The 21,960-nt window shown below is 53.1% G+C and overlaps 1 protein-coding gene and 1 long non-coding RNA gene across 2 annotated transcripts; one reads left to right on the top strand and one right to left on the bottom strand.

Annotated features, from left to right (window-relative positions):
* Positions 1–1,253: 1,253 nt before the first annotated feature.
* SPINDOC (spindlin interactor and repressor of chromatin binding) lies at positions 1,254–13,321 on the bottom strand. The gene is made up of 6 exons (XM_082748246.1): positions 12,924–13,321; positions 9,330–9,659; positions 9,094–9,243; positions 8,826–8,963; positions 8,457–8,657; positions 1,254–2,071 (listed from the first exon to the last, which is right to left on the bottom strand). Exons 1-6 carry the CDS (start codon positions 13,048–13,050, stop codon positions 1,860–1,862), a joined length of 1,158 nt encoding a protein of 385 aa, XP_082604372.1. The 5' UTR covers positions 13,051–13,321; the 3' UTR covers positions 1,254–1,859.
* Positions 13,322–13,433: 112 nt separating this feature from the next.
* LOC309873181 lies at positions 13,434–14,288 on the top strand. The gene is made up of 2 exons (XR_014316218.1): positions 13,434–13,573; positions 13,763–14,288. It is a non-coding gene; the product is annotated as an uncharacterized lncRNA (long non-coding RNA).
* The last annotated feature ends 7,672 nt before the right edge of the window (positions 14,289–21,960 follow it).

Below are 21,960 nucleotides of genomic sequence, written 5' to 3'. Positions count from 1 at the left end.
GATTTTACAGTGCGCTTGAGACATTTTCTCAATTGTAAACACCCCGCGACACAGCCACAGTGAGTTAAAAGCACACTGGCATCAATGTAAACACAGTCACACGATTGCGAGGACGGAAAAACATCACCTTTGTTATTTCACATTTGTTATTTCAAAGCCCGATTTGCAGCCTTAGTTATTCCTTCCTGTTAAGTGGGACAGAAGTTCTCCCCATTTGCAGAAACAGGGGTGGAGATACAGGAGAGTTGCGGGGCCCTCCTGTCACACACTGGGGAAGCCACCCCACACTCGGCTACTGCCTGTTCTCCACGAGCCTTTTAATCCCGACTAGGGCCCCACAGCCTCTCGCTCCTTCTCCCAAGCTGGTCAGACGGGGAGCGGGACCAAGTACCCGGAAGCAACCCCGCGGAGATCGCCCACACGTGGCCCACACCAGCTCAGAGAAGCACACGGCACCGTGTCGTGGCTCATACCCGGATACTCCTGGAGTTAAAGAGGAGCTTTCTGGTTAATCTCAAAACCTGGCTGGGTCAGTGTGGCGGGCGAACTCCCCCTCTGGAGTCCTTCCCTTCTCCCTGGATGCACAGAATTGCACGTGGATGCACGTGAAGCCGCCCAGAGCAGGGGCCGCCGGACTGTCCCAATGCTCCACGTGCCTCTGGATTCTAAAGGCGACAGTGGGGTCTGGGGTCTGACAGGGAGCTCCCCATGCCCCTCTCGCCAATGAGAGAGAAACAAAATCCCACAGAGATCTGGGCTGGGACACTGGTTTAGAGGGTAAGGGGTCTGGTGAAGAAACCCAAAGTGGGCCACCTCTCAGTCCAGGGAACGGGGCAGAGGGCATCTAATGAAGCCACGGAGAGGGCAGCTTGGAGCAGGGTGCCGGGTGCCACCTCATCCGGGGGCCAGGCCACCCCCTGCAGGCTGGCCACGAACATTTCAGCTTAGAAGGGTCAGCGACTAGGGTGGGCATGGCGTCCCCCCACCCCCAACAGTCTCTCTTGCACAGAGACTTACCAAGGGAGTAAGAAGGTCCAAAATGTTAAAGAAGAGCTGTTTGTGACCCCATTTCAAGGCCTCGGGGAAGGGGCGAGGCGTTGCCCTGTGACCGGCACTGACTGGGCGCTGGTCCTCCAGCCAATGGCGCCCTGTCGCCTGGCCCTGGTCTGCTCTCCCTCCCCTCAAGGTCGCTCCGGGAGACCAGATATCCTGCTAGCAAGTTCCTTCCCCCAATGATGGCCCAGACGGAATGCTCTTAATAAAAAAAAATAATTTATTGTCAACAAAGGAGATATATACAACAGGAAAATAGGTGAAAAGGAGGGAGTGAGTGAACAAAACCCCCAGGTGGGCTGCTCAGGCCTCCTGCAGGGATGGAGCGGGAAGAGGTAATGGAGGCCTCCTGGTTTAGAAGCCTGAACAGGTGGGGGAGGAGAGGCGTCCCCCGAGGTAGTGGGACTCAGTTCAAACCCCATCGTGACCACCTCTTGTGTAAGGCACTGTGCCAAGGGAGAATGGTGGGGGGTTTAGAGGGGAAAGGAAGGGGGACAGAGAGGTCAGGGTCAGCGAAAGGGTGGGGGTAGGTGTTCTCCACAGGCCCAATGCCGCACCACACGACAGCCCTGAGGCCGGCCTTGCCCAGATCTCAGGGCCTGGCCTTGCGCCTTGCCAGGGGTAGACACCTTCCAGTGCCCCCAAGTCGCAGTAAATGCTGCCCCCCCACCCCCGTCCTCTCCTCCATCCTGCCTTGGCACCTGGTTTAACTCTCTCCATCAGGTGGCCGAGCCGGGCAGCTCTGAGTGATAAGCCAAAGGGGGACCCTGCCTCCTCCCTCCCTCCCTCCCCGGGAAAGTGAGAGCCTACACACCTCCCCCTGCCCCTGGCTGGGCCCCCACAGTGGTGCTGGAGTCTGACAGAACCGCCGGCCAGTTTGGGGGGTCACCTGCTCCCACACTCTTGGCGCCTTGGGGGTGCTTGGACCAGTCTTGCAGGAGGCTGACTGCCGGGGGCTCCTCCATCCGTACACGGATAACCTGCAGATCCAGTGTCCCGCGGAGCCCCGGAGGGGGAGCTGGGCAGGGATGGGAGCAGAGAGCAGAAGTCAGGGCCCTCCGGACCCCCACTGCAAGGATGCCCCCCAAAGGCCTCTGCAAATCGCACCTCCACTCCCAGGCCTTCACTTCCACAGTCCGGGGCCCGGTATGAGGGAGGCCCAAGGCAGGAAGCCGCACTCCTGGCTCATCTGAGGACCATGACCAACCAGAAGATGAGGTCACGGGCTCTCAGGTGTTAAGTCAGACGCAGCCCGTGGGCTTCCTTCCCCACGTACTTTGGTGCACCGATGCTCAGTGTGTCTACTCGCCTCGGCTCCTCCCTTCAGCTCACTCTGCTTCATCTAAAACTTCCTGGGCGCCCTAGCCTGAAGGCTTCTGCCCTGTGTGGGCAGAGGGGGTGGGTGTGGGGAACCCCCTACCCAAGTAAGATGCAGCTGTGCCTGTCATGGGGCTCACGGACAGATCCGGAAGCTAAGGCGAGAGCCCCGCATGGCCTGCCCTGGGCTAGCATCCCAGTTCTGCTCTGAGAGCTTCCCTGGGCTCTTCCCTCCCATCAGGACCCACGCCACGGGGATCAGAGATCCTCCTCAGCAGTGGGGAGCAGCTGTTCTGAAAAGGCAAAACCAGGCCTTAGAGGAGAGAGCAGACTCCCCATGGCTTTCAAGCAGCCACAAAAAATGTCCCCCGCCACACGGGCATGTGCTGAAGTACTTCACATTGAAAAGCAAAACCGAACACAGTGACTGCAACTGTCGGGATGTCTGTTTCGAGAAGGATCCACTTGTGGCATTTGGCCTACACTGTCTTTAGAGACGCACTCTAACAGGTGGCTGGGAAACTGGGCACAGCTTTGCTGTACAGTTTGCTGACATTCCAAACTCCATACCAGTGGCCATCGCCAAATTCTGCTCTGGGTAAGTCGGTCTGTGTCTGACAAACTCCAAGCTCTGTGAGGACAGGCCAGATCCCAAGTTCAACAGCAAGTCAGTGGGCGCCCAGCCTGTGCCCAGCACGGCTCTGACCACCGGGGGCCCAGCAGCGCAGGGAGCAGACCACGAGGCCCTCCTGGAACTTGTGATCCCGTGGCGGGAGCCGATACGATCAATGAACGCAATGTGTTCCATTCAGACACATCGCAAAGAAAGGGAAGCAAGAAGAGACACCAGGGAAGGGGACAGGAGAGCGTGGAGGGCCTCGTGGGGCGGGTATGTGAACAAAGATGTACAGAGAGAGTCCGCTATGTGGGTGGCCAGAGAACAGCATTCCAGCCAGAAGGAAGGGTGACTGCGAACGCCCTGGGGGGTCGCCTGCCTGACGTTGTAGGAACAGCAGGCCGGCTGGCTTAGGAGTCGGGATCCTGCGGTGAGCATCCCTGGTCGCCATGGACTCTGGCTTTTTATCGGGAGTGTGACGCGAACAGCAGGGACAGCATCTAACTCGGTTTGCACCGGGGACCCTGGCTTCTGTAGGCGAGGAGACCAGAGTGGGCAAAGACCAGAAGCTGGCAGGCCAGGGGGGGGAGGCCGTTAAGGAACCAGGCAAGAGATGGCTTGGACCAGGGTGGCCACAGCGGAGGGGGTGACAGGGTGACAGAATTCAGAATTCTGAACCGATTTTGGAGGTGGGGCTAACACGATTTGCCAAGGGCTTGAGGGAAACGGAAGAGGATGATTCTCAGGGTTTAGCCTGAGCAAAGTGCGGAATGCAAAAGGCGAGGGGAGGCTGGGGGCAGGGGGTGCAGGGGGAGAATCAGTTTGGATAAGGCAGTTCCATCCATAGATCTTCTGGACAACCACGGGCATGTCACCAGGGGAATCTGGGTGGGAGCTGGAAACACATGAACTTGGATTGGGTCCCTCCAGGAGTGAGGAAGGCCCTGCCCCAAGGTTGAGGCATCCAGTCCGTCACTTAACCACTCACTCACAGAACACGTAAGCAGCACCTGGACCCCGTGCTAGGCTCTGGGGAGATCACAGGAAATGAAACAGATACATGTCCTGACCTGAAGCTACTTACACTCAAGAAAGAGAAGGAGAGAGAACCGTCAGATCGGACTCGGGGAGCCGCGTGTGAAAGGACAGGCTGGGGAAACAGAACATCTGGTGAAGCTGGAGGGAGACCCGGCCAGTGGTCCGGGGAGCCCCAAGACCAGAGCAGATCTGGGAAGGAGGGAGGGACGGTATCATGATTACGGTCACACTGGGGAAAGGCCAGCACTGAGAAGTGACCGCTGGATTTTCATTTTAGCCAAGTCAGTGGTGACCTTGCCAAAAAAAGCAATTTTAGCAGGAGATGGGAAGATGGGAAGAGGGCGGAAGCGGCTCCCAGAGAGAGGAGGGCCAGTTAGTGTGGAAAATGCTCCCCAGCCTCGCTGAAAAGGTTTGGGAACTCATAAATGAGACAGTGGCTAGGGAGGGATGAGGGGTCACGAAGGGAGAAATCACAGCTTTGCATAGGCTGCCGGGTGAGATCTGGAGGTAAACACGGACCCTGGACAAAGAGGAGAGAGGGAGGGACAGAGCGGCCAGCAGGGAGGGGACGGGCTCTAGCCAGGCGTTAGGGACCCCGGGCTTCCCCAGCTGCAGAGAGAAGGCTTGGAGGCTGCAGGGGGCTGGGTACAGGTGGAAACACAGGCTGCCACTTACTAGGTGAGGGGCCCTGAGACAGGTGCCGTATCTCTTCGAGGCTATGTCCTCTTCTCCAAAATGGAACTCCTAACACTGCGTAACATGATTGTGGGGATTTAAGGAGACGGGTGACATGCTAAGATGTTAATAGAGTTCAGCATGTGCTAAGAGTTCACAGACTTGGGGACTGCTCAAAGCAACGGAATTACGTACCAGTTCTTTCTGGCAGCATGGAGGGCAGAGCCGAGAGTGGTGGGGAGGGGAGCATCAGGATAGTGAGGCGACCGTGATGTGGGGTGCCCTTCCAGAAAGCAGGCACGATCTGAGCCCCACGGCCGTGAAAGAGCAGACCAGGACTTATCAGTCCGGGGACAAGCTGAGCCCCCTCAGCACTCCAAACCCAGGGCTGGCCCCCTCCATCCTGGGGACCCAAGCCCCTCTGCTTCTCCGGCTCCTGTCCCCCTCCCCCCACACTTGTGCGTGAATGTGTACAAGCACAAACCTTCTCCAGAGGATGGGCCCGGGTGCTTTTCTCTTGTTAAGTCTTGTTTCTGATCAGCAACTCTGAAAATGTCACTGCCACAGGACAAGCGAGGGTAGCTGCTATCCACCCTTCTTTCAGTAAATCTTTACGGAGGGCTTTCTTTGTGCCAGGCCCCATACCGGCTGCTGAGGATCCAACAGTCAACAAGACAAAGACCCTGTCCCTTGTGAAGCTCACCCACGCTCACCCTCATGAGCACAGGCATGCACGCACACGCACACCTTTTCCCTTGGTCCAGCCTGGAAGCATACTGAGCCTGGTCGAGGCATCCTAAGAGCCAGCCCTCTAGGTCTTACACAGACACTAGCAAGACCAAGAGGCTCTTTTTCTCACCATTTGTGGGTGGGGTCCTCAAGCCTCATCCTTCTCTCCTGGCTTGGACGCCTCCCCACCCTCACCCTGCAAGGCCCATGGAAAGTTCCAGAAAGTCTTCTCTGCTTCACATTCCTTTCCATCAGCTCAGCTGACCACACCACAGTGACCTTTCCCAACTTCTAAATCCTTGACTTTCAAGATTTTTAAAAGTGACAGAATCTTTACTCAAAATCTTCCAAGAACTTCAATCCATAAAGCAACTCAACGTGAAGACATTCTGGTTGAAGCCTCACATGGTTTCGGGAAATCTGTCCAAGCTCTGCAATCCTGAAACAGTCTGCGACCACCGCTCTGGGGCCTTTGCTCTGCACAGAACTATGGTGGCTGCATCCCTGCCTCTGACCTGTACCCCCAAAGAGACAGTCAGTTTCTTGGGGACAAAGACACTCTGTCCTCACTCGTGTCATCTTCCAGAGTACTTGCCTCAGGAATGAGCTGCTGTGGGTTCCCTACATGCTGCCACCCGCCGAGAAAGACCCTCTCATGTCAATCAGATGGGAGAACCTGACGACTTCAGACTCTGCCCACACACCCCAAAGGAACCTGTGACCTTGGGGACTCCCTTCTCAGCTACTCACCACTCCAGGGAGGTGGAATTTGGGCACAGGGTAGCCCGGGACTCAAAATGAAGGCTCCCTTTTGAGAATGAAATCAGAGGGGGCACCTGGGTGGCTCAGTGGGTTAAGCCGCTGCCTTCGGCTCAGGTCATGATCTCAGGGTCCTGGGATCGAGTCCCGCATCGGGCTCTCTGCTCAGCAGGGAGCCTGCTTCCCCCTCTCTCTCTGCCTGCCTCTCTGCCTACTGTGATCTCTCTCTGTCAAATAAATAAATAAAATCTTTAAAAAAAAAAAAAAAAAAGAGAATGAAATCAGAGGACCCATTAAACAGTGGGCGCGGCCAGCCATTTAGAGCAGGGATCCGCCGCAGAGGACGAGGAGGCTCGGGGAGCGCTCAAGTCCCAGCAGAGCGCAGTCTCGGGGAGGCAGGACTGGAATGTGGCTCAAGCTGAAACTTGAGACAGTTAAAACCGTGACCTATGTGAACGCCTGATGCCTGCCTCAAGACGAGGAAAAGCGGAGCCTGGTTTGGTAAAATATAATTGAGCGAGGGGTGCCTGGTGGCTCGGTCATTGAGCGTCTGCCTTCGGCTTGGGTCGTGATCCCGGCCGGGGTCCTGGGATTGAGCCCTGAGTTGGGCTCCCTGCTCGGTGGGGAAGTCTGCTTCTCCTTCTCCCACTCCCCCCGCTGATGTTCCCTGCCTCGCTGTCTCTCTCTCTCTGTCAAATAAATCTTAAAAAAAAAATACATTAAGCAAAAGTGCGTGTGCATAACACGCCCACCCTGAGCTTTGCAGGAGGTCTCCAGGATACAAACCGGACTGTTAACAGCTCCCTGCTGGGGAGTGGGTAGGGGAGGGCAGGGCGAGATGCACATCTGCTTTTCTCTTTGTGCAAAAAGCCCACCTCCTCTCTGAGAGCGCCGCTCTGGGGAGCCCCGTCTTCTCCCGCGCTACCTTCCCTGGGCTCTAACTCCGGATGCACATTTCAGACAGGCCGGGACAAGGTGCTGTGGGTCACTCAGTCACTCCTTCAAGGGCCATTTCCCGAGCCCGAGATGCCTGTCCTGGACAGCTGAAGAAACCAGGCTCAGCCTCTGCCCTCCCAGAAAGCATTCTGGTGTAAACTGAATTCTGCCACGGCTTCACTCTGGGACTTTTGCCTAAAAATGTCCACAGCCTCAGCCCCAGGATCTGTGACTGTGGCATGTCACATGGCAAGGAAGAATTAAGGCTACACGTGGAATTAATGTTGAGGATTAGTCAGCCGACTTTAAACTGAATAGATGGTTCTGGATGATCTGGGTGGGCTTCATGTACTCCCAGTGGGGAAGAGGGAGGCAGAAGAGTCAGGCCAAAGCTCAGAAGAACTCTCCTGGCCCTGGAACCTCTACGGGCTTTGAAGACGGAAGGAGACCGAAAGCCAAGGACTGCACACAGCTTCTAAAAAGCTGGCAGGACAGGCACCTGGATGGCTCAGTTAGTTAACCCTCTGCTTCCGGCTCAGGTCATGATCCCAGGGTCCCCGCTCAGCGGGAAGCCTGCTTCTCCCTTTCCCTCTGCCTGATGCTTCCCCCTGCTTCTGCTCTCTCTGTCTCTGTCAAACAAATAAGTAAAGTCTTTGCCCCTGGAGCCTCCAGAAAGGAACACAACCCTGCTGACACCTGGATCTTAACTTAGTGAGGCCCGTTCCTGACCTCTAGAACTGAAAAGGAATAAAGCACGTTCTCATAAACCACGAACAGGTTGTTATAGCAACCACAGGAAGCGAATACGAGGACCAAGGGAAGGAGGAACCAGCTCTGAGACTCAGCCTTCCCACTTCCATCTCCCCTGCAGAAAACAGACTTTCCTAAGGGCCTGATGAACCACGTATAGAAGTTTCTGGAAATCGGTTACACATGATACAAACACAAGCACTTACTGCTATCATTAGACAAGTCACTGGACTGCCCTGTGCACAGAGGTGCGTGTTGAGTTCCCCATGGGTCCATTCAGGCCCTTGCTCCAACAGGGTGAGCGGAGCACCACAGACCCCGGTGGGGGAGCAGCCTTAAGTGTGGAGCTGGGTGTCTGGCCTGGGGGAGCACTGGCCTTGCCCAACCTGACGATCACTTCCAGGACACTCCCAAGGAGCTAGTTCAGCTTTCTGGCCAGTCCCTGTCATTCCAGTCTCTCAGGAGACCCGAGTGCTGACCACCTCTACACCCAAGGCCCCGGTACCGAGGGGCCTCCAGGAGGCCCGAGCCCCAGGACGCAGCCTGCCTGTCCCTCCCTTGTCATCCCCTCTCGGGAGCTCACCTGGAGAGGGGCTTTCCGGCTGGGGAAGGCCTCCTTCTGCAGCTCTCCCCTCTTTGGGGGAGTCCTTGCTGTCTGAGGCCCTGAGCTGGGTGTGGGAGAAGAGCTGGAGGACGAAGCCCGGGGGGAAGCTGCCGTCGGTGAAGTGTCGGACCTCAGCGGGGGCCGCGAAAGTCTCTGTGGGTGAGTCGGGGGACGGGGGGTCTGGAAGGAGAGATAGGAAGGAAATGGGAGTCCGGGAGGTGGAGCCGTCTATCCTCACTGAAGCCAGAATCCAAAGGCCTAGACCATCTCCCTCCCCTGCTTGGCTTTTCCTCTTGGAGCACTGCGGCCAGAGCCCATGTCCACACCTGCACGGGGCCTTCCTCTCACCTGGGTCGGGGTCTGGGTCCAGGTCCAAGTTTTTGGTCATGGGTCGGCCTCTTTTCTTTCTGACCGGCTCTTCCCCAGGGGGCTCCTTCCATCTCTGACCACGGGGCTTCCTATTTCCTGGCTCTGAGACAGGGGCAGCTGCAGAACGAGAAGACCCCAGACCTTTTAAAGGGTCCACACCTGAGCCCCGCAGCCCCTCTCCGCAGAGAACGCAGGGTGCGTCTTCCCCTCTCCCCGGCTCAGCCTCAAGGGCTTCCCCGAGACTGACCAGGAAGCTCGAGGGGGCGGAGGCCCCTGGGCCGGCTCCTTTTTGGGAGACACGGGTTTTCCTCGGAGTCCAGAAGAACGACGATCTCTGCCGGCATCCTGGCAGGGTCTGGCTCGGAGTCCGGCTCAGCTTCGACATCCTGGCCTGAGTCTGGAGAGGGTGCACGCCCAGTAAGCTCCAAATGTTCTGTGGGGCCACCCCCACCCCCACCCCGCCAACCCCACCGTTCCAACTACCCGAGGTTGGTGAAGAAGGCTGCTCGGCTCTGACGTCCTGCAAAAGGGCCACTCCCTCACTCCAGGCCTCCAGGATGTTGCTTTTCTCTGAAGGGCTCAAGTCCAGGGTGTGAGGGTGCTGTTCCAGGATGTGTGTGCGCGCCGTGTCCGCCGAGGGGGCCCGGATCTCCGCCCCACACACCATGCACAGTGCCCGCCCGCTGCCTCCTGGGCTGTTTCCCACCAGGAACTCCTGCTCCCAAGACACCTGCTGCTTGGGCTCCTCACAGCCTTCGCCACCTGCCTCCAGCAGGCTGGGCCTGGGCGGGGGGGTCTTCTCCTGCGGGGCCACTGCAGAGGGAGACGTGCAGGAGGCGTTAGCAGGAAAGGTGCCCGTGGCCTAGAAGACTTACAACATGGTTCCCCAAACTTGGTGGTCTGGGGGGCAGGGGGAGGAACATTCCCACCCAAAGTCTTTCTCTCCCTTCCCCTGCCGCCCATGAGACTGACCTTAACCTTATTAAAGACCATAACCTTATTAAACCTTCCCTGGGTGCCTCGGCATCCGCTAGCTCCCTGCCTCTCTGCTCTCCACCTGGGCTCCAACCACAGTTCCCCGGGCTTTTCCAACAGGCTGTTCTTGCAGGTCTTCAGCCTTGACACGTCTGTCCAGACCACTCTGATGAGTCCGACAATTTCCTTTACTCCTGGGAAGCCTTCCTGACCTCCCACCCCTGGTGGGGGATTAGATCTACATCTGACATCCAGGCCACACTGTGTCCTTTCTTGAGAACAAGAATGGTCCATCTGATCTATTGTCCCTACAGGGCCTGGCACGCAGGAGATGCTCGTGGGCCTTCTGTCCTCGAATGACGGGGCATGCCAGCTTCTCCACTGGGCGAGGCCCTTTCAACAGGCCACCACACCCCGTCAGAATCCCTTTCCCATCTCCCAGAGCATGCGCAGGTGTAATCTTGCGCCCAAGGGTCTGCCTGGCACCTGCTTTGTGCGCATGGACCACAAGCTCGACAAAGGCGGCAGGCTGAGACCCATGTCAGCCTATCTCTGCGATTTCTCATGGCCACACCTCTTTCTCACCTCAGAAGACAGGATGAAATAAAATATGGGCCGTCCTAACGCCAAGGGACTGTACAGGGAGGTGGCTTTTGAAGTGGGTCTGCGAACCGGCCAGGATTCAGAAGATCCAAGTCCAAGGCTGGACTGTACCTATCTCCCACGTGACCGGGAACCTTGACCTCTTGGTTGCCATTGGGCTCTCTTTCCCACCATTCCTCCAAAACAGCTCTTGCCAAAGTCACCAATGCTAAACCCGGCCGTTAGTTCGTTAGTTCTTAAACTTCATCATTTGACTCATCACTTCTTCCAGCTTGATTTTTGTTGCTCAGCTTCCGGGTACCACCTCCTGTTGGTTCATCTCTTACTTCCCTGGGGCTCTCTTGGGGTTGCATGTGCTGGCTCCTCTCCTCCTCCTCATGGCTCTCTCACTTCTTTCAGGGCATAGCTGAAGAACCATCCTCTCGAGATGGCCTTCTCGGCCCCCATGCAGAAAGCTGGGCACCCCATTACCCAACCCCCCCACCATGTCCTCCCTAGCCCACACCGCCACCGGGTCTAACATGGTGTTACTTGCGCACAGTGTCTCTCCGCTGCATGACTTTTGATTGTCAACACTTGGACCCCCAGACTCCAGAACAGTGCCTAGCAGGTGGTGGCATGCGGACAATCTCTGACAAGGGACTGACTGACTTCATCTCCAACCTATAGTCGCCAGAGAGAGCTCTGTATCTCCCGTCTCGGACCCCTTCTGTCTCCCTCCCTGCTCTGACAGTCTCTTCCCACTGCCTGCCGGCTGATGACTTCCTTATTTGTACCTCCGGCCAGACTCAAGGCATCTAAATGCACATGTCTGATGCCTGTCTGGCCATACCACTTGAATGTGTCACAGGCCTACATCTTAGCCTTCCTGTCTTTGCACATGGGAGGCCCGTCCTTCTCGGTGCTCAGGCCAAAGACTTTGAATTCGTCCTTTCTCCTCTTAACCCAAATCTTTCAAAAAGCTTCTGCTTTAAGACATGTGCACTTGCTATCCTCTCTGCCTAAAGTGCTTTCCCTCCCTCCCACTGTCCACAAGGTTCATTCCCTCATGTCCTTTGGGACTGCGCTCAAGATTCACATTAGAGAAGCCTTTCCCGACTGCGTGATATTCCAAATAAAACACCCCCATTCTCTTTTCTCCTCCCTTTGCTCTGGTGTTCTCTGAACCACTTATGAGTCCCTGACACCCTATGCATTTAATTATGTTGGTCTTGGGTCATTCATTTATATATTCCAGAAGGGGTGTTTCTTTCTGTCATCTTTGCTCATAGTCATTAGCGTGCCCAGTCTTAAACTGCCTGGCTTACAGCAGGTGCCTAATAAAGACCTACTGAATGAATTAACTTCTCTGGACTTCTATTTCCTCATCCCTGACAGTGGGGAACAGGGCCTCTCTTGCAGGGTTATTGAGAGGATGAACTGAGACAGCTTGACCTCCAGCCCTCAGTAAATACTAGCACAGGCAGGGAAAGAACCTATGGTGGATGGCAAGCTCTGAGATAAAGGGTAGCTGCCTTTATTTCCCTGACTTGTTTTATAACCCTCCAGAATCCAAAAAAGGATGAGAGAGGTGGTGGGGGGAAACAGCGTGTGATGCTGAGGTTAAATAAATGGCCTTGCTCTCAACCTCTTTGGTGAACAATCCCCCCTACGGGAAGAGGTATTGGAGAATAAAAACGATATTTGCATTTCCATGAACATTTTTTTGGCATATTCATGAGTATTAAGTTTCCAACTAAGATGGCCCTTTGTTTTCTAATGGTCTGCAAGATCCTGCGGACTACAGAAATTGGTAAAGGGGGAGGGGAAATCAAGGGCTCCCAGGTTGTTCCTCGAATCCCTTGCCAAGGCCAATCTCCTTCCTGCGTGGCAGAGGGTACCCCTAGCAAGCGCTTCTCTTCCGAATCTGAGTGTGCTCTGTGCCATCCCATTCACCCCTGAAGCGCTTGAATCTGACACCTGTGGCTTACGCAAGTGGAAGGCCCGGGATGCAAGGGGAGTTGGGGGACAGGAAAGCTTTCTGCGTAGAGAGCCCTGAAAATCCTCCCCTTGGCGAGCGGCATCCTCGGATCTCTCCGGACACCAGGCTGCGCGCCCGGCCTCGGCCCTGAAGGCCTTGCTGCCCCTCGGCCTAAAACACAGCCTGGCCCCTGCGCCGGCCTCTGGCTCCGCGGGGCGGGAGACCGCGGCCGCCGGTGCGGGGCCCGGGAGTGGGGGCGCTCGGGCACCGGAAGATCCGGAGCGCGCGGGGTGTGGATCGAAGGCTCCAGACCCCGGACGGGGGCGGGAGAGAGGGAATTCGGGGAGGCCCCAGATTCCAAACCCTGGAGGGGGCGGAGCGAGAGCGCGCCCGGGCCCCAGGCCGGAGGGGGAGGGGGCGCCCGGGTCCCAGACCGGGGGGGGGGGGGGAGGGGGCGCTGGAGCCCCCAGACTGCGGAGTGGGAGGGGGCGCCCGGGCCCGGACCGTGACGCGGAAGTGGGGTCCCCTTCCATCCTCACCTCTGAGCATCGGCTCAGGCCGCGGAATTACGGCCACCACCATGGCCTCCTCCTCGTCCTCCCCTTCCTCGCATTTGAGCGTCACCTCGAAGCAGTCGAGCGCGGCCCCCTCGGCCTTCAGGGCCATGGTGCGGCCGGTGTGTGTGTGCGCGGGGGAGATCGCGGTGACCGGACGCCGGAGGCCGGGCGCGCAGCCAGGGGCCGCCTCCCGCCCCGCGCCGCCCCCTCCCCGCCCCCTCCCCGCCGCCCGCCGCTCGCAGCTCACTGCCCGGCCTGCGACGGGCGCGTCCGGGCCTCCCCGAGACCGAGCGCGTCGGGACCCCGGGCGGGGAGGGCTCAATCCGGGGCCCCAGGCCCCCGCCGCTCCCTTTTATGGAGGCTCATTGTCGGCGCCCTCCCGGACGGCCCGCCGCGGGCCCGCCCCCGACCCCGCGCGGCCAATCGCGCGTGGCCCCGCCCCGGGCACGCGGCTCCGTTAGCCGCCCGGGGACCCGCAGGGCGGCGGGGAGGGCCGCGCGCTCCCCGGCGGCCTGCGGCGCGGAGGCGGGCATTGCCGGCCGGCGGAGAAGCCCCCGGACCCCGCGGGCTGGGGGGCGTCGTCCCTCGGGCTGCGGATCGCGCCCGTTGGCGGGCGTCGAGAGCGCTGCCAGGTGCCGTGGGGTTTTGTTGGGGGTCGCCTTTGCGTTTCCCGAACGAGCCTTCAGCCGCCAGAAGATGCCCCGGGCGGGAAAGGATCCGGCGGAGCGACGAGAAGGGCCTTGGCGTGGGAAGGGGGGATAGGCAATTCCTTCTGATTTTTGCCAGCTCTGTGACCTTGGGCACGTTATCTGTTTTCTTAGACGACCTCATCCTTTCTCGGAAGACATTGTGGAGGCTTCTGGACAAGGGGATGCGGAAGATGGAAGAGCCAAGTGGAGTGTGGGCACACGCAAACCACCCCCGATGGCTTTGATTTCCATTTATTAAAACGTGAGTCTAGAGACTGTGCACCTCCCCAGGGGCACACAAATTCTTGAGAGCCCCAAGACCGGAGTCCAGTTGCCATGACACTGCTTCGCCGCCATCCTACTCAGGTTGAGCTTTTACCTCCGTGACACAGAATGGGCATACCCCCTCTGCTCCAGAAGCTCTCCTGAGATGTTGGTTGAGAAAATGTCTGACACTGGAAATCCATCTTAAAATGCCACCATATCAGACCAGACACAGGAATAATTCAGAATAATGTATATAGTGGGTTGGGGGCTGGAGAGCAAATAGGAGCTAGGGTATCTGCATTACCGTGGGTCTTTAAGTGAATAATTTTGTTACTTTCAAGTGTACCCCGTACTTTAAAGGTTTTACAAATAAAGGTATTACCAAGCTGTTTTCAGTCATTTCTATCTCTCGATCACCTGGTAAGCTGTGCAGGGATCCCTTCCTTGAACTTACGCTCTCCTCTCTACTGCCTTGCATGGGTCCAGATCCTCAGGCTCCCAGGACTGGGGCCATCAGGTGTGGGTTTGGCCCATGGGAGCCAGTGGCAGTAGACTGGAAGATAGCAGGAGAGATAAAGCCAGTGTGTTTCTTCTCTTTCTCTTGTTTGCTCAGGCTTGGGCAGGTCTCTAGTCATAGATAAAACTCCTCTGTGGTCCCAACGTCTGGGGGATGAGTGAGTCCCAACTCACTTCCAGGTTATGTTAATTCCCTCTCCTCCATTTGTCCCTCCAGCTTAGGAGTGGTGGGGAGTGCCCTGTGTTTGCTAATCTCTGTGTTGCCTCTCTGTCCCCTGTTGGGACTACTCAGCCCTTCCAGCACTGTTGTCACCAGCGTCAGGAACACCCTGCTCTAAATTCTTTGTTTTACATACCTGGAGTGGTTCCTCTTACCCTCTTGAACTCTGAGTGATAAACCCAATATTATACCAGGCAGTTTGTCCTCACAAGTCTTATGTAGTAGACTGTATTGTTCCCATTTTCCAGAACATGAAGTTGAGGCTTAAAGGGGTAAATTACTTGCCCAAGGTAATACACCAAGAATCCTCTTTCTTTCTTTCTTTTTTTTTTAATCTTTTTATTTATTTATTTATTTGACAGAGAGAAATTACAAGTACACTGAGAGGCAGGCAGAGAGAGAGAGAGAAGGAAGCAGGCTCCCTGCTGAGCAGAGAGCCCGATGCGGGACTCGATCCCAGGACCCTGAGATCATGACCTCAGCCGAAGGCAGCGGCTTAACCCACTGAGCCACCCAGGCGCCCAAGAATCCTATTTCATCAAATCTAAGATGAGCGTTTTTTCTACATTTTAACATCTTTGGAATGGGGATGCTTTCTATAATGGACATTACGATGAAGTTTTAGGAATACCAAGAACATTTAAGATTACCCCTCTGATATTCGGACCGTAATGTTACCAGCAGAAATAAAATAAATCACGTTCAGAATGAGACATCGGTGAGACCCCTTGACGACCACAAAGTTGACTCTGAGTGGTTGCTGCTTCCTTACCGTAGGTAACTCCAGCCCTGTTTGCGTCCCCCTGCCTCCTAGATGAACTAATTAGGACTATATATAACCCAGTCTTTAAGTTGCCCCTGCTTTTTGACAGCTTTCAATCCAGAAATGGTCCCACACTTCCCTAATCCCTCTACAGAACCGCGGAATGCAAACCCATATTTAAAGACTCATATGAGGGGCGCCTGGGTGGCTCAGTGGGTTAAGCCGCTGCCTTCGGCTCAGGTCATGATCTCAGGGTCCTGGGATCGAGTCCCGCATCGGGCTCTCTGCTCAGCAGGGAGCCTGCTTCCTCCTCTCTATCTCTGCCTGCCTCTCTGCCTACTTGTGGTCTCTCTCTGTCAAATAAATAAATAAAAAATCTTTAAAAAAAAAAAAAAATAAAGACTCATATGAGGGTTTCCCTAGGGTACATTCTCCTTTACAGAAGCAAATTAAATAAACCTAACTTTTTTTTGACAACAGCTGTGTCCCTGGTGGTCTTTGGTCAGAGGGCTTTGACAACCTTAGCCAATTTATTTTGCATTCATTTTTATGTATATGAAGAGTGATATATAGGAATAGACATTTTTCCAAAGAAGACATCCAGATGGCCAAAAGACACGTGAAGGCGCTCAACATCCCTCATCTTCAGGGAAATACAAATCAAAACCATGATGAGATAGCACTTCATACCTGTCAGAATGGCTAAAATTAACAACACAGGAAACAACAGATGTTGGCGAGGATGCAGAGAAAGGGGAAACCTCTTGCACTGTTGGTGGGAATGCAAAATGGTGCAGCCACTCTGGAAAACAGGAGGTTCCTCAAAAAGTTAAAAATAGAACTACTGTGGGACCCAGCAATTGCAATTCTAGGTATTTGCCAAAGGGTATAAAAATTCAGATTCAATGGGGCACATGGGACCCAGCAATTGCAATTCTAGGTATTTGCCAAAGGGTATAAAATTCAGATTCAATGGGGCACATGCACTCCAATGTTTATAACAACATTGTCAACAATAGTCAAATTACGTAGAGTCCAAATGTCCATTGACCGATGAATGGATAAAGAAAATCTGCAGGGCACCTGGGTGGCTCAGTGGGTTAAAGCCTCTGCCTTCAGCTCAGGTCATGATCCCAGAGTCCTGGGATCAAACCCCACATCAGGCTCTCTGCTCAGCAGGAAGCCTGCCTTCTCTCTCTCTGCTAACCTCTCTGCCTACTTGTGATCTCTGTCAAATACATAAATAAATAAATAAAATCTTTTTAAAAAAAGATCTGGAGTGTGTGTGTGTGTGTGCACACCTGTGTACAAATATACGTAGTGGAATACTACTCAGCCATCAAAAAGAATGAAACCTTGCCATTTGCAGCAATGTGGATGGAGCTAGAATGTATTATGCTAAGGGAAATAAGTCAGTCAAAGAAAGAAAGACAAATACCATATGGTTTTACTCATGTGTGGAATTTAAGGAACAAAACAGATGAACATGGAGGATGGGGGAAAAAAAGAGGTAAGCAAACCATAAGAGACTCTTAACTATATGGAGCCAAACTGAAGGTTGATGGAAGGAAGTGGGGGATGGGCTAAATGGGTGAGGGGCATTAGGGAGGGCAGTTGTGATGAGCACTGGGTGTTATATGTAAGTGATGAATCACTAAATTCTACTCCTGAAACCAATATCCAACTATATGCTAACTAAGTAGAATTTAATAAAAATTTGAAAAGGTAAAAAAAGAATTAAAATTCAATCTTTGAAGTGGAAAAAAAAAAAGACTGAATAATAAAAGTCTATGTCAAGGGGCACCTGGGGGGCTCAGTCAGTTAAGAACCTGCCTTCAGCTCAGGTTGTGATCCCGGGGTCCTGGGATGGAGCCCTGAGTCAGGATCCCTGCCCAGTGGGGGGTCTGCTTCTCCCACTCCCTCTGCTGCTCCCTCTGCTTGTGTGTCAGATGAAGAAATAAAATCTTAAAAAAAATAAAAGCCTGTCAAAATATCCGTAAGTTTGGAAGAGATCTTTAACTAAAAATGAAATGCAAAGGGAGCTCCCCAGGTCAGCCACCTGATGGAGAGAGTAAAACCAGGTGCAAAGGATAAGAAATTGTATCAGAATTTGGCAGTTGTCTTTTTTTTTTTTTTTTTTTTAAGTAAGCTCCACACCCAACATGGGCTTGAGCCACATGCTCTACTGACTGTGTCAGGCAGGTGCCCCTTGGCAGGGTTTTTATTTTATTTTATTTATTTATTTATTTATTTATTTTTTTAAAGATTTTATTTATTTATTTGACAGGCAGAGATTACAAGTAGGCTGAGAGGCAGGCAGAGAGAGAGAAGGAGGAAGCAGGCTCCCTCCCGAGCAGAGAGCCCGATGCGGGGCTCGATCCCAGGACCCTGGGATCATGACCTGAGCTGAAGGCAGAGGCTTTAACCCACTGAGCCACCCAGGCGCCCCTATTTTATTTTTTTAAAGATTTTATTTATTTATTTGACAGACAGAGATCACAAGTAGGCAGAGAGAGAGGAAGGGAAGCAGGCTCCCCACCAAGCAGAGAGCCCGATGTGGGGTTCGATCCCAGGACCCTGGGATCATGATCTGAGCTGAAGGCAGAGCCTTCACACCACTGAGCCACCCAGGAGCCCCTGGCAGGGTTTTTCTTAAGGGTACATAAGATCATGGCTTCTCTTGCAATCTGTGGTATCTCAGGTTTAATGGAATATGGTTAGTTGCAAAAGCAGTACTCTGGTCTGGCTCTGCCTGTGCCCTGTCCTGGCTCGTTCCATTACTGTTCTGCTTCTCTGTGAACTTGAAGTCCTCGTTAAATGAACGAAAGGGTAGTTACTATTAGCTCCAGTATATACATGAAGCAATCCAGTCTGAGAGAAATCAGTCCTTTGAATGGAACGACTTGCAAATGACAGTGTAATTCTGTCCCGCTGCAAAAGCTGGGCTCTATTCCATCACCCCAACTGCTGAGCTAGCCTTCTCCGCACGGAGGACCCGACGGAGAGCTCCAGACCATCTTACGGGGAATTCCCACCCACTGACTACATAGTACCTTGCCGAAGGAAGTGGAATATTTTCCTTTTTTAAAGATTTATTTATTTGAGAAAGAAGGAGCAGGGTGCAGAAGGAGAAACAGGCTCTGGGTCGAGCACGGAACCTGACGCGGGCCTCGATCCCAGGACTCGGGGATCATAACCTGAGTCGAAAGCAGACGCTTAACCGACTGAGTCACCCAAGCCCCTCGATGGAAGTGGAATCTTAATTGTTGAGACAGCTCCCTGTGGAGGAGAGAGGGTAGGTTTCCTAAACAAGTACGTCCTAACTCATCTTTTCCCTCTGTAAATCTGGCTTTGGAGTATGAGATTCCTGAAACAGGAAGGACAGCTTGGAGACGAGAGAGGGGGGAACAGATGGCCTGCTCCAGCAATGGGCTGCTCCAGGACACTCTCCGTAGTGTCCCCTGGGCTGGAGGCTCAGGCTGGGATGAAGCATTTCCTCTTGATACAGCTTTTACTTTTGGTGGCGTTTTAGGGTCTCAGTGATGACTCCGGCAGTCAGTGAAGTGCTGCAGGAAATAAAGCCGTATGAAGCTCTACACGTGGAGAGGGTTGTTGAAGGCTACGTAAGAGGATGGATGGGGGCCGCCTGGATGGCTCAGTGGGTGAAGCCTCTGTCTTCAGCTCAGGTCATGGTCTCAGGGTCCTGGGATCGAGCCCCGCATCAGGCTCCCCGCCCCCAGCCTGCCTCTCTGCCTACTTGTGATCTCTCTCGCTCTGTCAAATAAATAAATAAAATCTTAAAAAAAAAAAAAAAGAGGGTGGATGTGTGGCTTTGCTTCTAACTTGCTTGTCATTTTGTAGTGATCTTCAGCAAAAGCCATAATAAATATCCATGCTCTTTGGCTCAGTAATCTGATTGCCAACAGGGCACCTGGAGGGCTCAGTCAGTTAAGTGTCTGATTCTTGATCTCAGCTTAGGTTTTGATCTCAGGGTCATGAGTTCAAGCCCTGGATTGGGCTCCCAGTGTAGAACCTGATAAAAAGAAAAAAAAAAAAGAGTTACCCTGAAGTCATCCAAAAGGAGAAAAATAATGACCCAACATGGATATCAGAGCAATGTTTGCCGCTTGAACTACTCATCCCCTGAAACTTAGTATACTTTCACTCCTAGGTGCTGGGTGAAATGTTACTCAGTTCTTGCATGTAGTCAGATGTCCCCTTCTCTTGGCTCATGACTCAGTTGGGACAGCTATCCCAGGACCACGGGCATAGCACACTCTGATGATTTGTTTGCGTGTCCCAGTCCCCTGTGGTCTCCAAGCTCCTAGAGGGCAGGTCCATTTTTTCTGTCTATCTTTCTAGTTCCAGCATTGGCTCAGCGGCTGGGCTGTTAGCACGGGCTTGGTCCCTGCACTTCAGGGCTCTCATTGCAAAAAATGTCAGCTCAACGTAGCTCAGGCAAAATGGGGGATTTGTTGACTTGTGGATTTCAAGGAAGCACTGAACGCCCAGGGACCCAGGCAGACTCTGGGAATAACGGGACCCAAGGCACGAATGCCACGAGGACATTCTTTTCATCTGTGGTCTCTGCCTCTTTCTGCATAGAAGCCTAATTTTCTCCATATCAATGGGCTTTTCCCACACAGCAGGCGATGTGGCCGCTCCTTCCCTAGACTAGCTTCTAGCTCTGTATACTTTGAACATTGTTGCTCCTCCACTGCCTGCGAGTATGAAGCCCAGCTTCTGGGGCTGGGCTCTGTATGGCACACTCGTACCACCAAGGGACATCTGGCCCTGCGCTTTGGTGCCAGAAAATGAGCCGAAACAGCTGAGTGGGCAGCAGGAGAATGTGGAAACCATTCCTACTGAGGCCAACTATCGATCCCTGTAGCTGAGAAGTGGCTCCAAACGATGTAAATTTACATAAACTGCTCCACATAAAACTACGTAATCTACATAAAACCACGTAAACTGCTCTTACTGAACCACTTAATTACTGCTGAACTCTGCAGCTGGAAAATGCCAGCACCTGGCCCACCTCCGCTCCATAGGAAGGGAAGAATGGTGGAAAAGAAGGCAAAACCAAAAAAACAATCAAAAGCCCCAGCCAATCAATGCCATAAGAATTTCTGGGATGAATAAATGTAACAGTAAGATCCTAGCACTAACCCTAGCGTCTAACAGGACCTGGCTGACAAATGATGGTGTGTTATCACCATAAAGAATATCCAGATTGTAACAACATGGGAAAGCATTTATGAAATACTGCTAAGTGTGCAAACCCACAAACAAGTATGTGATGCTTATGCCGAAGCAAAAAAATTGAATAACGTTGATACAGATCGAAAGTAAACATGAGAAATGGAAATCAATGTGTCATGATAACAGAATTATTGGTGAAAAATGTTCATGAACATAAACATTTAAACATTACACATTACAAAATGTGTAAGTACCATAAGAATCATAGGAACATTAGAAATAATGATCTAGGGCGCCTGAGTGGCTCAGTCAGTTAAGTGTCTAGCTCTTGATCTCAGCTCAGGTCATGATTTCACACAGGGTTGTGGGATCGAGCCCCAGGTTGGGCTCTATACTGGGCACAGAGTCTGCTTAAGAGTCTCTCTGCCTCTCTCCACCCCTGGTCGCTTGCTCTCTCTCGCTCTCAAAAATTTTTTAAAAATGATCTATTTTTAAAAAAAACATTTCATTTATTTAACAGAGAAAGAGAAGGAACACAAGTAGGGGGAGTGGGAAAGGGAGAAGCAGACTTCCTGCTGAGCAGGGAGCCAGATATGGGGCCCGATCCCAGAACCCCGGGATCATGACCTGAGCTGAAGGCAGGTGCTTAATGACTGAGCCACCCAGGAGTCTGGTGATCTCTTTCTTTGTTTTTGTATAGAATGGTATTCTTGAAATTTTAACTGACAATAGAGATTACAAAACAGTATGTATGTCATGATCCTGATTATGTTAAATACAGCATCAGTGTGATTAATTTATATGTAAGAAATTATATAAGAATGAACACGAAGGGGCGCCTGGGTGGCTCAGTGGGTTAAGCCTCTGCCTTTGGTTCAGGTCAAGATCCTGGGGTCCTGGGATCTAGCCCTGCATTGGGCTCTCTGCTCAGCAGGGAGCCTGCTTCCCTTCCTCTCTCTCTGCCTGCCTCTCTGCCTACTTGTGATCTCTGTCAAATAAATAAATAAAATCTTAAAAAAAAAAAAAAAAGAATGAACATGAAGCTATTAACATTGTCTAACCCTGAATGGTGGGATTCTGGCTAATTTTTACATTTTTCATTTTACATTTTTACAAGTTTTCTGTATTGTCTGACATTTTTACTTTTATAATCATAATTTTAAATATAGTAATTTCTATTAAAGAAAAAATGATCCCCATGCCACAACATTAGACAAATGTCTCATAAGACAGGAATGGCAAGTATGTGGCCCAGTAGCTGTGGTAGATTGGCTTGTTTTCAACTATTCCACTCCCCCTGTAATAAGATTACACATCCAGCCCCATTACCTTGAGAATTTTCAGTGCCTCTTTTTTTTTTTT

Source organism: Mustela nivalis (genome assembly GCF_964662115.1).
Source record: "Mustela nivalis genome assembly, chromosome: 9".
Lineage (NCBI taxonomy): Eukaryota > Metazoa > Chordata > Mammalia > Carnivora > Mustelidae > Mustela > Mustela nivalis.
The sequence above is the reverse complement of the archived record's forward strand: the minus strand, read 5'-3'. Positions and strand labels throughout refer to the sequence as shown.

Excerpts from the sequence above, each read along its gene's own strand:
- SPINDOC (XM_082748246.1), bottom strand. The coding sequence starts at position 13,050 with ATGGCCCTGAAGGCCGAGGGGGCCGCGCTCGACTGCTTCGAGGTGACG. Across the intron at positions 9,660-12,923 it reads GCCTGAGCCGATGCTCAGAG|TGGCCCCGCAGGAGAAGACC; the intron begins GTGAGGATGGAA and ends CTCCCTCTGCAG. Across the intron at positions 9,244-9,329 it reads GCCTTCTTCACCAACCTCGG|ACTCAGGCCAGGATGTCGAA; the intron begins GTAGTTGGAACG and ends CACCCTCTCCAG.